At 48.0% G+C, this 22,243-nt stretch overlaps 1 protein-coding gene across 1 annotated transcript in view; it reads right to left on the minus strand.

The window, feature by feature from the left end:
- VPS37A (VPS37A subunit of ESCRT-I) overlaps positions 1-22,243 on the minus strand; it is an 862,571-nt gene that overhangs the window by 440,973 nt on the left and 399,355 nt on the right. Inside the window, exon 4 of the mRNA XM_069631579.1 lies at positions 8,649-8,749. Coding sequence (XP_069487680.1) covers positions 8,649-8,749 — 101 coding nt within the window. The remainder of the gene's footprint in view (positions 1-8,648; positions 8,750-22,243) is intronic.

The following is a 22,243-nucleotide window of genomic DNA, read 5'->3' on the forward strand; positions in this document are numbered from 1 at the left end:
TGGCCAAACTGTTCAACACCGCACTCAGTCAAGGGTCCCTCCCACCCACAATGATGTCAGCCTTAATAGTGGTCATACATAAAGAGGGCAAGGACCCAGCCTTATGCCAGTCTTATCGGCCCATATCGCTCCTGAACACTGACGTCAAAATACTGGCAAAACTCCTGGCGAACAGATTGGCAAAATTCCTTCCTACCCTGGTGCACGGAGATCAAGTGGGCTTTATCCCGGGGCGTCAGGGGTCAGACAACATCAGAAAAACCCTCGGCCTTATGCATGAGGCAACCGAGCAGGGAGTGGAGGGGTACCTCCTTTCACTCGACTCAGAAAAAGCCTTCGACCGGGTCGAGTGGGCTTGCATGATTAAGGTTCTCAGGAAAATGGGATTGGGAGATAATTTTTGTAGGTGGGTCGCAGCACTATACAACTCGCCCACGGCGAAAGTGTCAGTTAATGGGGGTACGTCTGAGCCCTTTTCCCTGTCCCGAGGCACCCGGCAAGGCTGTCCCCTGTCACCTCTCCTATATGCCTTGGCCATGGAACCCCTACCGAGGCTGTTTGATCTTATACGCTTGTTTGGCTCCTTTTCGCGTCTGAAAATAAACACATCCAAATCGAGCATCATGCCAATGGGCCCAGGGGAACAAGAAATTGAGAATAAAACTGACATTCAGGGGGTTAGAATCGAGCGAGAATCCACTAGATACCTGGGCACCATCATCCCCAGGGATCTGTCACAGCTATACCAACGGAACTTCCCTGAAATCCTTGCCCGGGTCACTTGCGATCTCAAAAGATGGGGCCCCCTCACACTCTCCTGGTTGGGACGTATGGTTTCGGTTAAAATGAACATTTTGCCACGCCTTCTCTATCTCTTCTCCGCTCTCCCTGTCGTGATTCCCGAAGCCTTTTTCGAGCTGCTCCAGTCCCGTGTCCTCCACTTCATTTGGAATGGCAAAAGACCCAGGGTTAAAACCTCCACTCTGACCCTCCCAAAATCCCATGGTGGTTTTGGACTACCCGATTTTAGGCTTTACTACAAAGCAGCCCAGCTTAGGGTGATGCTGGAACACATGCGGGACGATATGCGTACATTTTGGACGTATATCGAAGACATCCACGCACATCCGAGGAAGGTCAGGGACTATCTCTGGACCTCTCCCAGGTCAATCCCCCCACAACTCAAGACACATCCTACCTTAGCAGTCCTTTGGACGCTGTGGAAACCCAACAAAGCCAATAATTTGATATCTACATGGCCTTCTCCTCTGGCATCACTCTGGGGCCCCCCCATCGATCTGGACATGAGGGGCTTTCGGGACACCCAGGCATGGTCTGACATGGGACTGGAAAGAGTCTCCCAGCTTACACGAGAAGAGGGCTTCATCGAATACGACAGTTTGACAGAGGCCCTGGTAGATAGGCCCCCTACGGTTTTTGAATTCCTGCGGATGAAGGGGATACTTACCCAATCAAGGTGGTCCGAACAGCTTAGTCGCCCCCTCACCCCATTCGAACTTATTCTGGCCAAAAGTAGATCTCGTAAAGGTTCGCTATCTAAGTTCTATAGTGTGCTGATTACAGCGGACCTAGAAGGTAGACAACCCTTCAAGCGCATATGGGAAGAGAGGATGGGTATGTTAATAGATGATCACACCTGGAGTGCAGTTTTTAAGTGCATTTTCACGGGCTCCCTATACACAGCAGCTATGGAACACAACTTTAAAATCCTCCATTCATGGCATCGCCCCCCGGCTCTGTTGTCTAGAATGTACCGGGATGTTTCCCCCCTCTGCCCCAGAGGATGTCACCAACGGGGAACCTGGTTTCACAAGTGGTGGAGTTGCCCGTCCATACAGATATACTGGGCGGAGCTCCTTAGCTGGATCAAAGATATCAAGGGTTATGGACCAGCTTTACACCCGCTGGAAATCCTACTGGGCTCCCCCACACCTGAATGGGAGGGGAACGCCTTCCCCAAGGTCATCTGTGCTATGTTGCGGGCAGGGAGACTGGCGCTTGCGCAAAAATGGAAGAGTGTCCTGGCCCCCTCCAAGGAGGAATGGCTCTGCAAGCTTAGGGTGATTTTCACTTACGAAAAGCTCTCGGCAATAGCAAATGATAACATGTCTGATTTTGTCCAAGAATGGACAGCAGTGCTGCTGCACGATGACTGTATTACTATGCGATTGTAGAGGGGTGATCGAACAAATGTTTAAGCCAAAGGTTAAAATTGCGCGAATCCCCACGCTCCTTGCGGGGTTGGACTTGCCCCGGCTCACCCGCTTCATAGCGTTACCTCACTGTTACAAGGTTCACGCTCTTCTGTCAAAAGCTAAGCAGGTGTTCTTCCCTAGGCTCAAGGTACATGCATTATCCCTAAAGTTGGCACGACAATTGTTTGGGGGGAGGGATTGGCTTTGGGAATAGGGTTGGGGAGTTAACCAGAAAATGTTCCGGACAATGTGATTACTTCTGCATTTATTGCGGGTGGGATAGGCCAATTGGCCCACACTGTTGTGTATGTTGTCAATAAAAACAAATTTAAAAAAAAATAAAAGCTAAGAGCCCTTCTAGGATCTAGCCTATGTAGGCTTTTCGCTCCCTTACTTGTGCGAGGAGCAGGGTAGAACGAAGGTAGAATTATTTTCTGTGACAGGTGAAAGTCAAACTATTTTTGGCAGAAAAGAGGGCTTGACTCGAAGGACAACTTTACCTTTATGAAAGATGGTGTGAGGAGGACCACTCGAAAGTGCCTGCAACTCACTTACTCTGCGGGCTGATGTCAATGCAATTAGAAGTATAGTTTTTAGAGTAAGAAGCCTTAACGGGCAAGAATGTAAAGGCTCAAAGTGTGCACATGTCAGAAATTTCAGTACCAAATTTAAATCCTACACTGGAACTTGAAAAAGTATTGGTGGAAAAACATTGTTTAAACCTTTTAGAAATTGTATTATTAAAGGTATCTTAAAATAAGATTTTTCTTCTGACGAGCGCTTGAAGATAGATAGCGCTGCTACGTATCCTTTTATCGTCCTAACCTGGAGCTCCAGATTAGCTAAATGTAACAGAAAAGATAATACCATTGGAATATCACATTCAAAGAGATCCACATTCTTATCCCTGCACCAGTTACTGAACTTGTTCCAACGACACCGGTACAAAGATTTTGTTTCTGGCCTTCTGGCCGAAAACAAGATCTCCATAACATCATAACATCATCCGGAAGGTCCCAATCCTTGTATCTCAACCTCTCAGAAGCCATGCGTGAAGGTTGAGTATGTTGACCTCTGGATGGAGAACATGACCTCCCTCTTGCGAGAGAAGATCCTCTCTTTCTGGAAGTCGTATTGGAGGGCAGATGGACATGTCTAGAAGGTCCGGGTACCACGTTCTCCTGGCCCAATCCGGGGCAATTAGGATCATGGTTTTCCCGAACTTCCTCAACCTCCTGATTACTTGAGGGATCACGGGGGCTGGAGGAAACGCGTGTAGCAGTGGAAGTTCCCAGTCCACTACGAATGCGTCTCTTAGAGCTCCTCTCGGGGGAAATTCCGTTGAGCAAAACAGTTCGCATTTCCTGTTGACACTGGTCGCCAATAGATCCACTTGAGGGGTTCCCCAAAGGGTGAAGATCTCCAGAAGGACTTCCTGAGCTAACGCCCACTCGTGGGAGACTGTGCTCTGCCTGCTCAGAGCGTCCGCCGCTATGTTTTGCTCTCCTGCTAGGTGAATGGCAGATAGAGAGATCCCTTCTTGTATTGCCCAGAACCAGAGCTGCATTGCCTCTCTGCACAGTGGTAGTGACCCTACACCTCCTCTCTTGTTGAGGTAGTACATGGCCCCTGTGTTGTCCGTCATTATCAGGACATTCTTTCCCCGTACAGCTGGCAGGAAGGCCTTCAGTGCTAGTCTGATTGTCCTCAGCTCCAATAGGTTGATATGTAGTTTGGACTCTGATGGAGACCAACGACCGCTGATCGTCAACTCGTTGGTGTGAGCTCCCCATCCCGAAAGGAAGGCGTCCGTCACTACTGTTATCTCCGGCCATGGTTGCCAAAAAGATTCCCCTCTGAGGGTGCTGTCTGCAAGACCACCATTGTAGATCCTGTGCCACCCTGGTTGGAACTTGTAAAAGATCTGACATTTCCCCTGAGAACTGGGGCCATTGAGTCCTGAGAGTCCATTGAAGAGTTCTCATTCTCAATCTGGCCTCTGGCACCAGAATAATGCAGGATGCCATGAGACCGAGCAACCTGAGAAAGTCGAAGGCCGGCAGATACTGGGCATTCTGGAATTTTGTTACCATCTGCAGAATGTGGTGACCCCCACTTCGGGAGGCGAGGCTTTGCCCGAACAAGTATCCAAGACTGCTCCTATGAACTGGAGTTTCTGTGATGGTATCATGTTTGACTTTTTTAAATTCAGAGAAAACCCTAGTATGTGAAGGAAGTGGCAAGTCTTGGATAGATGGTCCCGGGCTTGTTCTGGGGAACGTGCCCTGATCATCCAGTCGTCCAAATAGGGGTAGACATGAATCCCCCCCCTCTTCTGAGACACAATGCCACTACCGCCATCAACTTGGTGAAAACTCTTGGGGCGGATGTCAACCCGAATGGCAGAACTCAAAACTGATAGTGAGAATTGCCAATCGCGAACCTCAGGTACTTTCTGTGCTTGAGATGGATTGGCACATGAAAATAAGCATCCTGAAGGTCCAATGATACCAACCAGTCTTGAATTTGGAGAGCCTGAAGGATCTGAGAAAGAGTGACCATCTTGAACTTGTCCTTCCTGAGGAACTTGTTCAAGTTTCTCAAGTCCAAGATTGGTCTCAGTCCTCCGTCCTTCTTTGGAATGAGGAAATATGGGGAATACCAACCCTTGTTCCTTTCCGCTACAGGTGCATGTTCTATTGCACCTTTCTGTAGCAGGGTAAAAACTTCCTGCAACAGGAGCAGGTCTGGATTTTTGGTAGAGTTGTATTCCGGTGGGTGATTCTGAGGTTTCTTTAGAAAGGGAAGGCAGTAACCTTCAGATGCTGTGAGATCCTGCCTCCCACTGGGGTCTTGTGAGTCAAAACCTCAGAGTGGTTTTGCGGCAGCTCCAGCAGCGGCTAAAGGGACAGATGCCGCTGCTGGAGCGGATCTAGCACCTCTTCCTCGCCCCCGAGGAAATTTCATTTGCCCTCTTTGACTGGCCTATCCCCTTCCTCTCCCAAATGAGGAGTAAAAACTAAAGCGACGACCCCTCCAGGAAGATGAGCCTGTGTAGGGGCGTTGCTGAGGTTGTCTTATAGCGGCACTGAGTGACTTTGCTGCTGCCTTGAAGGTCTGCAGCTTCTCCAAACTTTCATCCGCCTTGCTGCCAAACAACCTCGAGCTGTCAAATGGCATATTAAGAAGTCTAGATTGAACATCTGGTGGGAAACCTGACATCCTTAGCCACGCAAATCTGCGTAGCACTGCGCTAGACACCATGGACCTGCTGATACTGTCAGCAGTGTCCAAACCTGCTTGAAGACATTCTCCCGAAGCCTCCTTGCCATTCTTAATTATGGACAGGAAACCATCACGTTCCTCTCCTTTCCGGGATGTGTTGAGCTGCCGCTGACATGCAGTCCCACAGAGTATAAGTGAATCTAGCCAGAGTGCAAGATACATTTGTGGATTTTAGAGCCATGCTCCCCGATTTAAAAACCTTTTTCGACCATGCATCGATCTTTTTGTCATCCCTATCAGGGGGAATTGTAGGGTATGCAGCATTTTTTTTTGATGTGGCTGCCTGATCTACCAGACTCTCAGGAGATGGATGCTTACTCAAATACTCTGGATCAGAGTTACAAGGTCTGTATTTTGCCACATATTTTTTATTCACTGCTAGAATGGATTCAGGTTTTTCCCAAGCAGCATTTACTCTCCTTTGCAGGGCAATATGAAAGGGAAGTATGGGATCTGGTTGAGGACCTCCTGACAAAATATCTGTCATATCATCATCCTGGTATACAGGTGAGTTACTACCCCATCCCATAAACTCTGTTACTTTGTTCATAAGTTTTCTATAGCCCAAATCAGCATGTTCTGCTGTATCTGCTTTTTCAAATTCGTATTCAGGGGACGTATCTAGTCCACTTGCAGACTGTAAACATTCATACAGGTCTTGCATTTTTGATTGAGGATCAATTAATTCCTTAGGGACCTCCCTTGCACCATATTTTACCCCCGCTGATGAAACTTCAGGTTCATCTTCTTCTTCTTTATCCTCTTCATTTCCTGAAGACATTTCTCCATATATAGATGACAGTTTGGAAAAAATCAGGTCTGCTTTCTGGGTGAAATACTTTCTCAGGAATAAGTTTCACCACTGTAATTGGTGTCGATGTCGACAGAAGCATTGATGGCGTCGAAGTCGTTGCTGTTACCTTTGATGTTATCGAGGCATTCTTCGATGTTTTCGAAGGCGCTACGAATGCTGTCGAAGGAATCTTCGAGGCAATCAACGTCGTCCAAGGAGCCTTCGAAACAATCGACGCCGTCGAAGGAGTCTTCAAGGTCGTCGATAAAGTACTCAACGTAACTTTTTTCGGCTGGGTCGTCAACCCCTTATACTCGACAGAGGCTCCAAAGATGTTTTCGTTGAGGTTCTTAATGACTGTTTTTAGGTCTGCCTCCTGTTTATGCACTGGAAGGCTTTTCTTTTTAGGTGGTTGGGAAGAGTCCCTGGAAGACACCCTGGACAATTTCTTGTCGGATTTCCTAGTTTTAGACCTTCCCCCGTCACTTTTTTTGTGTGTAGAGGCATGATCTTCAACAGACATTTTTGAGGGGGTCTGGGCCGCATTCTCAAAAATGTTCATCATTGATGCTCTAAATGCTTCCCACTTTTTAGGGGAGTCATGTTTTGTTGGACAAGTAATAACTTCTTCCAATGTAGTCGATGAAGAAGAAGAGGGATATCGGTGTTGTCTTTTCTTCGCTTTTTTGGATGAAGAACAAGAGGACTTCCTTGATCTACTCCTCGATCTGGATTTTTTAGGGCGTTTCGCCAAAGACTCAGCCGAGTCTTTCTTCCCTCTCAAAGAAAACTTTGAGGATTCCTCCCCCACCGCCAGTTTAACTAGTCTTTCTTTCAAGGCCTTATGGGTCATAGATTGCCAAGAATCGCAGTCGTCGATCCGATGTTCGGACCCGAGGCACCAGAGGCAGTTACGATGAGGGTCGGACAGCGACATTTTTCTTCCACACTTCTTAAAACCCGTTTTCGGAGTAGACGGGTTCGAAGACGACGACATAATTCGCTGTGACTGAAGCGCCGTTTTATCTCGATCCGAAGCAAAGCTAACAGAAAAACGGAACTGAAACCAACGTGCGCTCTCAAGGCTTTTATACATCGGATGACGTCGGTGCTCGACGGAGGCCAAAGAGGGACATCGACGTCGCCGCCTGGAGTGGAGCGCCCTCTGCTGGAGAGAGGAAATATTTTCCGAGGCAAAACCTAAAGGTAAGGATATATATCTAAGATGAGGAATACGTGGGAGGACACAAGCCATACGAAGCCATAGATTTGAAAAAATCTTGTCTAGGCACAGTGTGATACATTTTACTCGTGAATTGTCTAGGCATGGACCTTGGCTTCCCCAATGGCATCGATATTGGTGCCGGAATCTGCGTTGGCCTCGACACATGTCGTTGACGCAGGCCTTGACGCGGTCGAAGGAGCCTTGGATGTAAGCGCCATTGAGGAAGCCGTGGACGCTGCCCTCGACACTTCCTCGAAAGATTGAAGCGCCGTTTTCGTTATACACGAAGCGAAAGCTGTCGGAAAACAGAACTGAAGCCAACGGGTGCGGCTCGAGCCCTTTATACTACGGATGACGTCGACGCTGGCCCTCGAGCGACATCGACACCTCGAGCACAGCGCCCCGTGGTGTGAAAAGAAAATTCTGAAGCAGCAAAGCTGTAGATACAAATATATCCAAGATGAGGAATACGTGAGAGGACACAATTCATTTGAAATAATGAGTCAAATTGCAGTGTATGAGACAGTGGTAAATATTGAACCTAAAATCAATTTGTAAATACAAATCATTTCCAAACGCATTGAGGCAGATTATGAAGACAAATTAAGCATCTCCGACTTCTTTGTCTTCATAAAAGAAACTCTGGCGTACCAATGACTTACTCTTCGGTTTCTAAAAGTAAGTCATCATTAGCATATTTATTTGTAATCACAGTGTCTAATGGGCATAGTTAGAATAGCTCTATTTGAAGACTTACAATACTGATAACTAATGGCCACAACAAGTGTACAATTGCCTGTGCCAGGGAAACTCATTAATAGAACTGGTAATATGAAACACAGAAATGAGACTCTGGTACCGAGGGAGACCGGAGGAACCAAAAAAAGCTTTACATGAAATGCGCAACTAAAACATGTCATTATTAAAACATGTTGTACTCTAGATTGATGGACAACTGGCAAAGCTCCCAAAAGAGTTTTTATTATAATTCAGGTGAAATTCATCCATTCACATATCCTCGCTCTCTCATTAAAGCAAAGCAAAACAACCTGCGTTGCATGTAAAAAAGAGGCCCCAATAAAGTTTGCATTCAAACTAGATCTCACACAAGCTGATTTGATGCACTTACTAAGGATATGAAGAAGATTTGGGAGCCAGCACCGGAGGGTTCTTCCAGAATTCATCGAGCAAGCTTTGGATAATTTTTCCAAGGTCAGAGTGCATTGTGAACTGTAAATAAATAAAGTTGGAACATTGCAATAATGCCATCTGATATTAAGAGCGTAAAAGGCAACCCCTTCATGAAGTCATTTAATGAAATGCAAATTAATTTGTACTACGTGTGCAACCATTTTATGGGGGGGGACAAGATTCTTTGCATACATTTTGAAACTTAACATTCCAATAATGATCATGCACACATCTTTATTAAACAAAAACATTCAATACATCATAAAAATGTATATTTTAGCTGTCTATAATTTTAGGTTGCTGCATGCAGTATATCTAAATCAACAACATGTTTTGAGCACAATAAAAAGAACATGGTATGCACATGGGGTTCCCTTGATGGAGAGGCTTGGCAATAAACCAGACACAGCATTAAGGGTTTCTAATGAAACACCATGTTATGAACTTTTATAAACAGCCTACCTTAATACTGCAAATAAAAGGAGTGGATCAAGACAATGTTTATCAACTAACAGCATTAAAATGCTTTTACCAAATTTTCAACTATGTATCTTACAAATAATATGGTACAAGATCCTCTTACCTTTGATGGCAACATAACTTCAAAAACTGCCCTTTTTACAGCTGTCAAAATGATAGATCATGTGGTATTTACTGAAAGTGGTGCTTGAAGTGATTTGGAGGTCAAATTCCCTCAAAATAATTCCTCCAACGTTTATCTCCAGTCAGCGCATTTCTTCAATTTGGCAGGCAAAGATCTGTTGGGGCACCCGGAAAAGGGAGTGAAAACATGAACATACCCACCTTTTTGCCCTCGATACCACTGTGGCGGATCAACCAGAACCATGGAACTGAAATATGTTTTGTCCTCCATTTTCTCAAATGGTGTTAGGAAGGGTTAAACGCTTATCCAAAATAGAATACCCTTTTACGTCATGTGACACACTATCATATCAGCATCTATGTATTACGCTATTTGAAGTTTTTCTAGCACCTACTGTCATTATCATGGCCTCGGAGCACGTGGGGCGAGAGCCCCTCAGTAGACCATAGTCTAAACAAACACAAAAATAAAAGAGCATTACAATGCATGTGAACAGTAATTAGAATGTAGCCAACTGTCCATTTACTAGCAGAGCTGACTAGCTTATAGACATTATACAAGGCATGCAAAGCAGAGTGTTTAGGCGCAGAGAAGATTGCTCCGTCAGTTATGATGCGACAACTAGACCCAATTTTTCATGGGACTCCGCAGTATTATGTGGGTTGCAGCGTTTGAGGAGGAATGGGGGGGGGGGATGGGCTGTTATAAATTAATTAATCAACTCCCAAGGTCAACTATCTACAGTTGAGGGCTCCGCTATACTTGACATGCAGAACACAAGCACACTGAATAACATTGTCACATGCAAATTGCATGCACATTTGTCAGATATGTCAATGATACATTCAACACATGTCAACATGTCTGTAATATTGAGGGGTTTGTATGTCAAAAATGCAATTTTCTGGGGATTCCAAGATGGCTGCGCTCGGGAGAAGACCACGTCCCACTGAGCTCCCGCACTAAGGCAGTGACTGCGAGCAGAAAAGCAGTGAAACAGCCCTCCCTGGACCGAACTGTCAAGCAATTGCAACAGGGAGCCGTGGGGAACGAGGGACCAACGAAGCGACGGCCTCACGCACCGAGAATTCCATCATATGTAGCACGGCAGCTACCAAGCTTCGGGGCAGCCCCGTGGAGGGGAGGCTTCGTACCACCACTGAGGACAGCGACTCCCGGCGTTAGACTGGTGCCGCGGAGCTGCTCTCAGACCACTGCATCAAAGACAGAGGCCGGTCCATCGGAAGCGTGCCCTAGCCACAGCAAAGTCAACTCAGCGGGAGGCACGGAACTGCCAACGTTTCCTCCAAACCACGGCCACGGGCCGTACCACATCAGCGCCCTAAGCCGGGGGTCCTTGGATTGCCTGCGCCTCTGGCCCGGACCCCAAGGGAGTAGATCAGCCACAGCTCCGGGGAGCGGATCCTAGGAGACCGGTCATCGCGTCAATCCACGGCCAGGAACACCCGGAAGAGCCTTGCAGGGACTAGCCCGATGCGGACTGCAGGATCAGCGAGACCTCTTCCCCCCCCCCCCCGGATCGCCACTTGCCTAGGGGAGGCCTGGGGCCCGTGTGACAAGCGGGCACTCAGGAGAGCGCCGCCGGACACCAGTACCTCTCTGCAAGATGGCAGCGGAGACCGACGGAGACGGGCCCTGTGACCAAAGCCTAGCATCTCCCCCCCTACACCCTGCAACACCAGAGGAGGAGCTGTCCTGAGAACCATCTACAGTGCAGCAGACTGGACTCCAGCTGGGCACTCCCCGCACATCAGAACCTGGACCCAAAGTGCATCCTGCAGCACCGCAGGTAGAGAGGGCAGGGCATGGCACCAGCACACAGCAGTCACAGTCAAGATACACAAGTGCACAGTGAAGCCCCACCAGTTAACCCAAACAAGCAGTGCGCCCCATCCGGGCCTTCCATCACTGAGAAATCCGGGGGAGTATCTTGTGCCAACACCATGAGCCCCTTACCTTCCAGGTCACAGACTTAGCACAGCGGAGGACACCACCAGAGGAGAAACCCCCCAAAATTCCCAACGGCAGTAGCACGTCCTGGAAGGCCTTAAGGAAAGGAGAATTTGGTGTAATCTGAAATCCGAAGAACACCCCGCTACCAACGACTTGACAAAGCTAAGTCACCAAAGCAGAACTTTCCCCCCTCAATAGTGGAGTGACCCTCCGACCTACAACTCGCACACCAACCGAGAAGGGGGCATCCAACCCAGAGACAAAGCGGAACCGGTCACCGGAGGAACAGACCCCACCTCCCGCAGGCAACGTTACCGGTGGGCCTGTTAGCGAGGTCGCCGGAAGCCTGGGTCCTCCAGCCCATGCGGTGCGTTAAAGCACAACCAGGGGCCGTGCCCCCTCACCAGGTCACTGTCGGGGGACCTCCCTGGACAAAAGATGTCAAGGAACAGGAACAAAGACACGCCAGTACCTCCCAAAATGGCAAAGAAGACACAGGAGGGCACATTGGCACAGATTTGGGCCATGGACACAGACGTCAGGGGATCCCAAAACCCTTGCGACTGGGGGGCCGAACCAAACATGGACAGTAGGACGGAGGACCAGGAAAGGCCTGTCACCCACTCATCACTCAAAATCCTAGTGGGGGAAATTGTGGAGAAAATTACAGAGGCAGGACAGAAGCAGATGGATATCCTAAGAGAAGATCTGGCAGAAGGAATCCAGGTGATCAGAAGGGACATCAACAAGATCGAGGAAAGGGTGGACACTAATGAGAGGGCTATACAAGAACTGACAGAAGACGCACGGAAAGCGGATATCATCCTGGAGACCTTAGCAGTGGCAACCCACAACCTCGAGCTGAGAGCCAAAGATTTGGAAAATAGATCCAGGCGCTCCAACATAAGGGTCAAATGCCTGCCTGAGGCGATCCAAGATCAAGAGTTGACCCAGACCATGAGATCAATCTTTGGGGATATGCTGGAAGAAAACCAAAGCATGGAGATCCTGTTCGACAGAATCCACAGAGTGGGCACGAAGCGCCAGGAACCAGGGGCGCGACCGAGAGTTGTGCTAGTGGCGTTTCACAGCTACACTCTGAAGGAGCAAATACTAGAAAAAGCCAAAAAGACGAACCATATCACGTATAATGGGGCTGAAATCCACCTGTACCAAGACCTATCCCAGACCACCCTAAACAGGAGAAGACGTATGGCCCCAGTCCTTGCTCACCTGAGAGATAGATAAGTGCGATATAGGTGGTTGCACCCGTTCGCCCCGAGCTTCACTTGGCAAGGGAAACCCCACAGGGTGATGTGTGACCAAGGAGCGGCAATTCTGGGGTTAGAAGAAGACAACCGACAGACAAGCACCTCACCGCCCGGCCAAGCAACCGTCCGATCAGACCACCACTAAAACGGAGGAAATATCAAGGGAATTCGAGGAATTCTACTCCAAGCTCTATTGCCCCGATTCTCCGTCCATAGAATCCCTGGAAGAATACCTGAACGAAATACACCTTCACCGGTTAACGATGGAGAAAAGGGAGACCTTGGAGGGGGCTATTATGAGGGACGAAGTTAGGTTAGCTATTAACTCATTGCCAATTAATCTCTGGGGCCAGATGGAAACCCTACTCCCCCACCTTACGGACCTCTTTAAACATGTTGAGCAGTCCCTATTACTTCCAAAACCTATAAGAAGCCAAGGTGATATTGATCCCGAAATAAAGGTAAAGACCCAAATGAATGTGGGTACTATCGCCCTATTGCGCTAATGAACGTGGATGCGAAAATTCACATAAAAATATTGGCTACCAGGCTAGAGGCTATCTTATCCAGACTGATCGACATGGATCAGTCAGGATTTGTGAAGGGAAAGCAAACTGGGGACAATATAAGGAGAATAAGGCATCTAATTGAAAAAGGCGCAGAAGGGGGAAACACTGCTCTTCTCCTGGCTGTGGACGCCGAGAAGACGTTTGATCGGGTATAGTGGGAATTCCTCTTCGCTACTATGACAAGGATGTCTAAAGGAGGATATCCGCTAGGCTGACAAGAGGCCTCGTGGCAAACGGTGGGGTGGGGGCACCAGATTTCAGGGCATCCTATCTAGTCGCCCAGATAAGGGTCATTAGGGACTGGCAGGTGGATAATAGAGGGAAGGTGTGGAGGCCTATGGACAGGGCGGTAGCGGGGGCCCCGCTGGGAGATATATTGTGGAAGCCGAGGGCAGACAGGCCTGTGCAGATGCACGCCAGAATAATTAGTGACACGGTTAGTAAGGCATGGGATTCAGAAGTGTAAAGGGCTCAGATCACATCTTTCCCTTCTCCATATACTCCACTCTTCGACCACCCACAGTTCACCCCAGGCTTCAAGACAGGCACGTTTCAGAAGTTGCAGCCTGGGGGGGGGGGGGTCGAGCAATAGGGTAAGGGATATGTTTGCCGGGGCCCAAATCAAAACCTTTGGAGAGTGCAAAGCAGACTTTGGCATGGGGGAAAACCAGAGATTCCCCTACGTTCAACTGAGGCACTGGCTGACTAACCCGGCCATGAAAAGCGCAGGGACCCGGGCCCTCACGCCCTTTGAGAAATATTTAAATACCAACGCAGGGGAGAAGAGGGCGGTAGCAACAGTGTACAAACTCATTAAGGAGGGAGAGGAGCCCCCAAACAGGCTGTACATGGGGAAATGGGAATGGGACACAGAATCTACGATAGAAATGGCCGAGTGGGCAAAGCTGTGGGACCAAATCCCGAAACTGACAAGTTCAATACAAATTAGAGACATCTGGACAAAACTAATGGTGCAGTGGCACCTAACCACACCCAGGCTCCAAAAGATATACCCGAAGGCGTCACAAGGATGTTGGAGGAACTGTGGGCCAACAGGCTCTTGGGCGCATATATGGTGGGGCTGCCCAAAACTAGACCGATTCTGGGAGACCATACACACAGCGAATGAGCTGGTGCTCAGTGTACAATGTGGAGGAAATGAGAGACTGGCCTTGATAGGGTTGAACGGAACCCTGGAAGACATGCATGCCAAGGATCACCGGAAGCTCTATATTATAATGATGATGGCGGCTGTGCTAGTAATAGCACGCAACTGGTAAAGAATGCATCCCCCCTGTTAGGGAGAATTCTCTGTTTAGGCTGAATTTCCCTACCTAGTGAGTCCCCCAGCAGCTTTGTTGGATTTCTGGGGTTTCTTTTTTTTCTCCTGCCAAGAGTGAGACTCTTTTACCCTCACTCTTGGACATGTTGAAGTGTGTTTTCTTGGTTAAACCTTGTGTTGAATGGGCTATGGGGTCTTTTACTCCATAGGGCCTCATGTATTTTTGTGATGTGGGTTACACAGCACCCTCTGTGCCGTGACCCAGGGGTGTCCTAGGGACTCCCCAACATAGACTCCATACCCTGGGACTGACTACTGTCTCCCAGGGCATGTAAAGTCACCAAAGACTTTGCTAGTCTTGGATCCTGAACAGAACCAGTACAAACCATCATATTGTGGACGTACTGGCTGGGGCAATTCGATTGCCCCAGGGTCTGTTAGTCGAGGGGGCACGTCTCCGTCCCCCCTGATCGAGTTTTGGCTGGTGGCAGTGGAAACTACTTTTTATATTCGACCGCGAATATTTCCCTATGGGATTTCCCATTGTTTTAGGCTAACACATTTAATTATTTATTTACGGTAGCCTTAAACATACCGCCGGTTTATATATTTATTATTATAACTCCGGTTGGGACTTTTTGCCAAAACTTGATTCTAAAATGGCGTTGGCGTTCGCCTCTGTAACTCTGACCCAAAGTGGAGCCCTTTGTTCCACTTTTGGCGGGCTTCTCCACAGAAGCCCTCCAAAGTGGTGCCACTCTGTCTGGGGTACTTAGGAGGGGTGGAGGGGGATTTAGGCACCCTGGACTGAGTTACCTTGGTAACTCAAGTCGCACTCCGTCCTGATTGGCCCAAGTGGTGAGCCGGCCGGCTCACCACTTAGCATGTTTGAGTGACAGCTAGGCTGGGTGAATGGGGGTTTGCTGCATAAAAGCAGGGCTTTGGGGACTGGAACTTCAGAAGTCGCCACAGGACCAAGAATCCGACGAGGGAAGAGCTGAGCCGACCTGCTTCGACGACACCACCCGGTGGAGCCCTGCTGAACCGTCTCACCACTTTTCCCGACGACCGAGGAGAACTCTTAACGGAGTGGCTCCTTCCCTTGACTGGTGGGGACAACCAGTTTTCGCCTTCCTTTCGCTTCTCGAGGTATCTCGTGGCCGCCTTGCCAGTGCCAAGCACCCCGGCAACCGGAACCCCACCACTTTTACCCCAACCACGAAAGTCGGTACAACCCTTTAACCGGAGGACTCCGCGGCTGGTTTCTTCCCGGGCAGTGCAACGACCTTCTTCTTCTGCTCTTCAGCGAGAACTTCTTCTCCCCTGACCGACGTCGAGCCTTGCTGCCACTGCCTGGAACAACTGCCACCGCTGGAGGATCCTTCCCGCTTAAGGTACCGTGTTCCGCCTGGCTTCCCTTGCTACCGACTGTACGGGGTAGATTTAGCCCCCGGCTTTCGACCCTGGGAGTGCCTGGGACACCTTGGCTAAACTTTCTAAGCCACTCTAAACTCTTTCTAACTCTTTGCAAGACTTCGAATCCCTAATAACAGTGTGATCTTGGGCACATTTTCGCTCCGGCTACTCTAAGAGTGGGCCCTGCCTAGTGACCCTTGCTCACTTGTGACTTTGTGCTTCTTTGAGCCTATTGCAAGTGTTCTGGACCTTAGAGTGGTGTGTTTAACCCATTTCTGTTCTTTTTATCCCTTTCTTGAACCTACTAGAGTGTCATCTAACGTTAAGCGCTCACCTCTGTTTTAATTATGTGGTGTTAACTTAGAGTTGTCTAGATAGGAGTAAGGGTCGGAACTGCTTTCATTATAACTGTGTTTGAAGAGTTTTTTTTTTACTATACTTTGCTAGAGTGTTTTCAACTTATGTGTTCTTAAAAATAAATAACTATATACTTTTGAAACCAAGCTCTGGTCAGTGTTTGCTTGTGCTATTGTGTCTGGGTACATATTGTGTATACTTTACATACTGCCTAACTCTTCTTGAGGGGAGTCTGACTGCTCAGCCACAGCTACCAGGTAAATCTGGGTGGTGCGGACTGCTACCAAGTGGGTTTACTGCTATACCTGTAGTCTTAAATCTTTTGCAGTGTTCCCCAAGGGAACTGCACAGGTTTCTGCTTAACACTGGTGTACAGCGGTGGGATTTGTATTGAGTATACATTTTATTGTACTTTAGATACCTTAGTGCAACTAACCACAAAGCTTAGCACTGTAAAAGTAATCCTCTAACATGTCAGTTATGGAAAGCTATAGTCAAGAGTCCCTTGCAGCCAAAACTGCTGATTGTTTAAGAGTGCTCTGTAAACATAAGGATCTCCTGACTAAGGGCAAGAAAATTGAGCTGATTGAAAGATTGTTGGCTAACCAAAGTCTGGGTGATGGTTCAGAGGAACCTACCACTCCAGCAACTGTAGATGACAGTATTGAAGTTAACATGGAGCAAAATGTTGATGATTCTGAGGAAGAGTCAGAAGAGGAGGGTGAGGCTGTTGTAACTGTCCCCCCTAGGCCTCTGCCTGCTCTACCTGCTGTACCTACTGGACCTTTACCAGGTCCCACATTTAGTCCTCAGTACTTTGAACTGGAGAAAATGAAGCTAGAATTGGAGTATAAGAAACTTAATGCTCAAACTGACAAAGAACTAAGGCTAAGGGAAATGGAGCTCAAGTATGACTTAGAAATGAAGAAATTATCTGTTGAGAATGTTTCTCTCTCTGGCTCCTCTAGAAGTTCCAGTCCTAAAAGACCCCGGATGCCTAAAGAATTGATTGGTATGTATGAGCCTAAGTTGGATGTGTTGGATTGGTTGTCTCTGTTTGAATATAATCATGGGCTCCAGAACATCACAGGGAATGACTTACTCACCTGGTTGTTCTCTAGGCTTCCCCCTGTTGCAACTGATGTGGTAATGGAGATGGGGGAGGAGGATAGGAAGGACTATGAATGTGTGAAACTAGCTTTGATAGCTAGGTTTGGGAAGACCCCTTCCCAGTATCTTAAGAGGTTTAGGAACCTCAAAAAGCATGATGGTACCCCTTGGGCTACCTGGGTGAGTGAATGTTTGAAAAACTTAGAGGGATGGATTAAGGGTTACAAGGTGAACACTTATGAAGGTATGAAGAATTTGTTTATGTTGGAGACTATTTATGATGCCTGCTCTCCTGAGCTCAGACAACACTTGGCTGATTCCAGGGAATTGGATTCCCGGAAACTAGCTAAGGCTGCTGACTTGTGGGTTGCCAACAGGGCCACTCACAAGGATTCTGGGGTAACTCAGAAGAAGGATGGGGAGAAACAGTCTAAAAAGGACTCCAAAGAGAATTCTAATACTACAAATTCCAAAGAGGGCCCCAAACAAAACTATAAGGGTAAGCCACCAGGGAAACCAAATCAGGCTAGTGTACCTTCTGGTCCCAGACCAGAAGGAGGTCAGAACAAGCCTCCATTCCAGCGAGCCTTTGGCTCATGCTTTGTTTGTAAGGCTACTGACCATGTGAAAGGAGATCCCAGATGTAAGGGCAAACCTTCAGGGGTCCAGCTTGCCTCCTTAGCCTTCGCTCCAGAAGAGGAAGTACATATGGCAAGTGGAAACTTTCTATTACTAGCTGATGAACCCACTGGAGTCTCAGCTAGTGTTTCTTTAGTCTCTCTGGGGTTGTGGGAACAACAGAATTTAGATGTCTATAACTCTATCCCAGATAATACTAAAGAGTATTATAAGGACAGTGTCCAGGTGAATGGTCAGGAGACTCCTGCCATTAGGGACACTGGAGCCAGCATAACTGTGGTGGATGAATCATTTTTCAAGGCAGAGGATGTTGCTAAGGCACCCAAATGCCTCACCAAGTTAGCTGGTGGGCCTGTGCAGATGTGTCCCCAGTTACCAGTTCTCATCCAATGTAATGATATGGCTGTAAAAATACCTGTCAGTGTACAATGTGAAGTGCCAGGTAGGGTTCTGTTGGGTAATGACCTCAAAGCTCTTGGAGTTGTATCTCATACCCCCAGACCTCCTAGCAAAAGGTTACAGGAACTCACAAAACCTGCAAGAGAGAAAACCCTGAGAGGGTTATCTCAGGAGATGATGACAGAAATCACTCCTCTCCCACTGGAGCAACTTACTGCAGTAACTACCAAATCAGGAGCAAAGGGGCAACCCAAGACTCCTAGGAAAAAGCCAGCAGCAAGCACTCCAGTGCTTCCAACAAGGACTTCCCCTAGGTTGTCCAAAGTTACACCTGTATCTCCACCTCCAGCTGAGGCTGAGAGGGAGGTACAACCCTGTGTGGTTGAGCTAGACTCTGAGGAAGAGCTAGAAGGAGGCCCCAACCTTATTGGAGATTTGGACCCTGAGGACCATCCTGAGCTGCAGTCTTTACTGGCAGAAGGTGGGCCTAGCAGGGCAGCTTTTCGTAAGGGGCAAAGAGAATGTCCAACTCTGGAAGGTCTCCGCCACCAGGCAGCTTCTCAAGCTGATGGGCAAGAGCCTGGGAAGTATAGGTTGCACTGGGAAGATGGCCTCTTCTACAGTGAACCCACTGAGTCTGAACCTGGGGACTACAAACGCCTTGTAGTCCCACAAGAGAACAGACAACAGTTCTTACAACTAGCCCATGAGATACCTTTGGCTGGTCACTTGAGTTTCAAGAAGACCAAGGAAAGGCTCTCACTCTACTTTTATTGGCCAAAGATGGGGGCTGAAGTAGATAGATATTGTAAGAGCTGCCATACCTGCCAGACTTCTGGTAAGGTTGGTTCCAAGAATGTGGCACCTTTAGTGCCTCTCCCAGTTGTGGGAGTCCCATTTGAGAGGGTAGGGATTGACATTGTTGGTCCCCTTGATCCTCCAACCTCCTCAGGCAACAGGTTTATACTTGTTGTAGTAGACCATGCTACTAGGTACCCTGAGGCAATTCCTATGAGGACTGTTACAGCTCCGGCTGTGGCTAAGGCCCTCCTTGGTATTTTTACCAGGGTTGGGTTTCCTAAGGAGGTAATCTCTGACAGGGGGTCAAACTTTATGTCCCATTACATGAAAGCCATGTGGAAAACCTGTGGAGTTACCTACAAGTTCTCAACCGCATACCACCCTCAGACAAACGGGTTGGTTGAAAGGTTTAACAGAACCATGAAGAGCATGATAGGTGCTTTAGAAGAACCCCTTAAGAAAAAGTGGAACCTTCTACTGCCATGCCTTCTCTTTGCTTATAGAGAAGTCCCTCAGGAGGGAGTAGGTTATTCTCCCTTTGAGCTTCTCTATGGCCATCCAGTCAGAGGTCCATTGGCCCTGATTAAGGAGGGATTGGAAGGTGCTCCTCCCCTCAAGCCAGTCAGAGTGACTGACTATGTGATAGGTCTCCGGAGGAGAATGTCACACATGATGGCAGAAGCAAGTGACAACTTGAAAGCTGGTCAAGCCCTGGTCAAACATTGGCACGACCAGAAGGCTAACATGGTTGAGTTTACTCAAGACCAGCTAGTTCTAGTTATGCTCCCAACAAGGCAGAGGGCCTTGCAAGACAAATGGATGGGACCCTTCAAGGTTGTGGGAAAACTTGGAGAGGTCAACTATCTGGTGGATCTGGGCAGACCCAGGGAAGCTCCTAGAGTCTTCCACACCAACCGACTAAAAGCATACATCTCCCGACCTGATGTAGGAGCCTTGCTTCTAGCTTCAGCTGCAGAGGAAGAAGAGAGTGAATCTCTCCCTGATCTTCTCAGAGGTGTGCCTTTAGATGAAAAAGTTGAAGGAGTCAACCTCTCTTCAGACCTGACACCTGAGCAACAAGAGGAGTGCAAATCTATGTTAAATCAGTTTGCCTCCCTGTTCTCACTGTCACCAGGCTTGACCCCTTGGGGCCAGCATGAGATACTCACTGGTGACTGTCTGCCAGTCAAAAGCAGAGGATACAGAATGTCAGAACATATCAGAGCCCACATCAAAGGAGAGGTCAAGAAGATGCTTGATCTCGGGGTAATAGAGCCCTCTACTAGTCCATGGTCTAGCCCAGTTGTGTTAGTACCAAAGGCAGGATCCAAAGATTTGAGATTCTGTGTGGACTATAGAGCTCTAAATGCAGTCACCAAGACTGATGCCCACCCTTTGCCCAGGACAGATGAGTTGGTGGATAAACTTGGTGCAGCCAAGTACCTCAGCACATTTGACCTGACGTCAGGCTATTGGCAAATAGCCTTGACAGACCATGCCAAGGAGAAAACTGCATTTTCAACCCCAGTTGGCTTGTACCAGTTTAAGGTCATGCCTTTTGGACTAAAAAATGCACCTGCCACATTCCAAAGGATGGTGAACCAGGTTCTGGCTGGGATGGAAGATTTCTGCATGGCATACTTGGATGACATTGCAGTCTTCAGCCACTCCTGGGAAGAACATGTGAACCACCTAGGACATGTGTTGCAGGCTCTGGAACAGGCCCATTTGACAATCAAAGCCAGTAAGTGCCAGATTGGTCAAAGTAAAGTGGTCTACCTTGGACATGAGGTAGGAGGTGGAGAAATAAGGCCTTTGCCCAGCAAGATTGAAGCTGTGCAAAATTGGACAACACCAACTACTCAAACCCAAGTGAGAGCTTTTCTAGGCCTCACTGGATATTACAGGAATTTCATTGAGAACTATGGGACCATAGCTTCTCCACTGAATGTAATCTCCTCTCCCAAATTCCCTAAAAAGGTAAAATGGAATGAGGAGTGCAATCAGGCCTTTGAAAAACTGAAGAGAGCTCTTTGCCAAGCTCCAGTATTGAGAGCTCCTGACTACCACCAACCTTTCATTGTACAAACTGATGCTTCCAATGTAGGTATAGGTGCAGTTCTAAGCCAACTGGATGAGAAGGGTAGGGAGCACCCCATTTGCTTCATCAGTAGGAAACTGAAGGATCCTGAGACAAGGTGGGCAACTATCGAAAGAGAATGCTTTGCTATTGTGTGGGCACTGAAGAAGTTTAGGCCATACTTGTATGGTTCTACTTTTGTTATTCAGACTGACCACCAACCCTTGAGATGGTTAATGCAAATGAAAGGGGAAAATCCAAAACTATTGAGATGGTCAATCTGCCTGCAAGGGTTTGATTTCACCATTGAGCACAGGTCAGGGTGTCACCATCAAAATGCTGATGGACTCTCTAGGATGTATATATTCGACTAGAGGTATGAGGTTCATCCAGGAGTGGATTAAATCCTCCTGTCCCTTAGTCTGGGGGGGGCGAGTGTTAGGGAGAATTCTCTGTTTAGGCTGAATTTCCCTACCTAGTGAGTCCCCCAGCAGCTTTGCTGGATTTCTGGGGTTTCTTTTTTTTCTCCTGCCAAGAGTGAGACTCTTTTACCCTCACTCTTGGACATGTTGAAGTGTGTTTTCTTGGTTAAACCTTGTGTTGAATGGGCTATGGGGTCTTTTACTCCATAGGGCCTCATGTATTTTTGTGATGTGGGTTACACAGCACCCTCTGTGCCGTGGCCCAGGGGTGTCCTAGGGACTCCCCAACATAGACTCCATACCCTGGGACTGACTACTGTCTCCCAGGGCATGTAAAGTCACCAAAGACTTTGCTAGTCTTGGATCCTGAACAGAACCAGTACAAACCATCATATTGTGGACGTACTGGCTGGGGCAATTCGATTGCCCCAGGGTCTGTTAGTCGAGGGGGCACGTCTCCGTCCCCCCTGATCGAGTTTTGGCTGGTGGCAGTGGAAACTACTTTTTATATTCGACCGCGAATATTTCCCTATGGGATTTCCCATTGTTTTAGGCTAACACATTTAATTATTTATTTACGGTAGCCTTAAACATACCGCCGGTTTATAT

Source organism: Ambystoma mexicanum, chromosome 6q (genome assembly GCF_040938575.1).
Source record: "Ambystoma mexicanum isolate Mex_15411 chromosome 6q, UKY_AmexF1_1, whole genome shotgun sequence".
NCBI lineage: Eukaryota > Metazoa > Chordata > Amphibia > Caudata > Ambystomatidae > Ambystoma > Ambystoma mexicanum.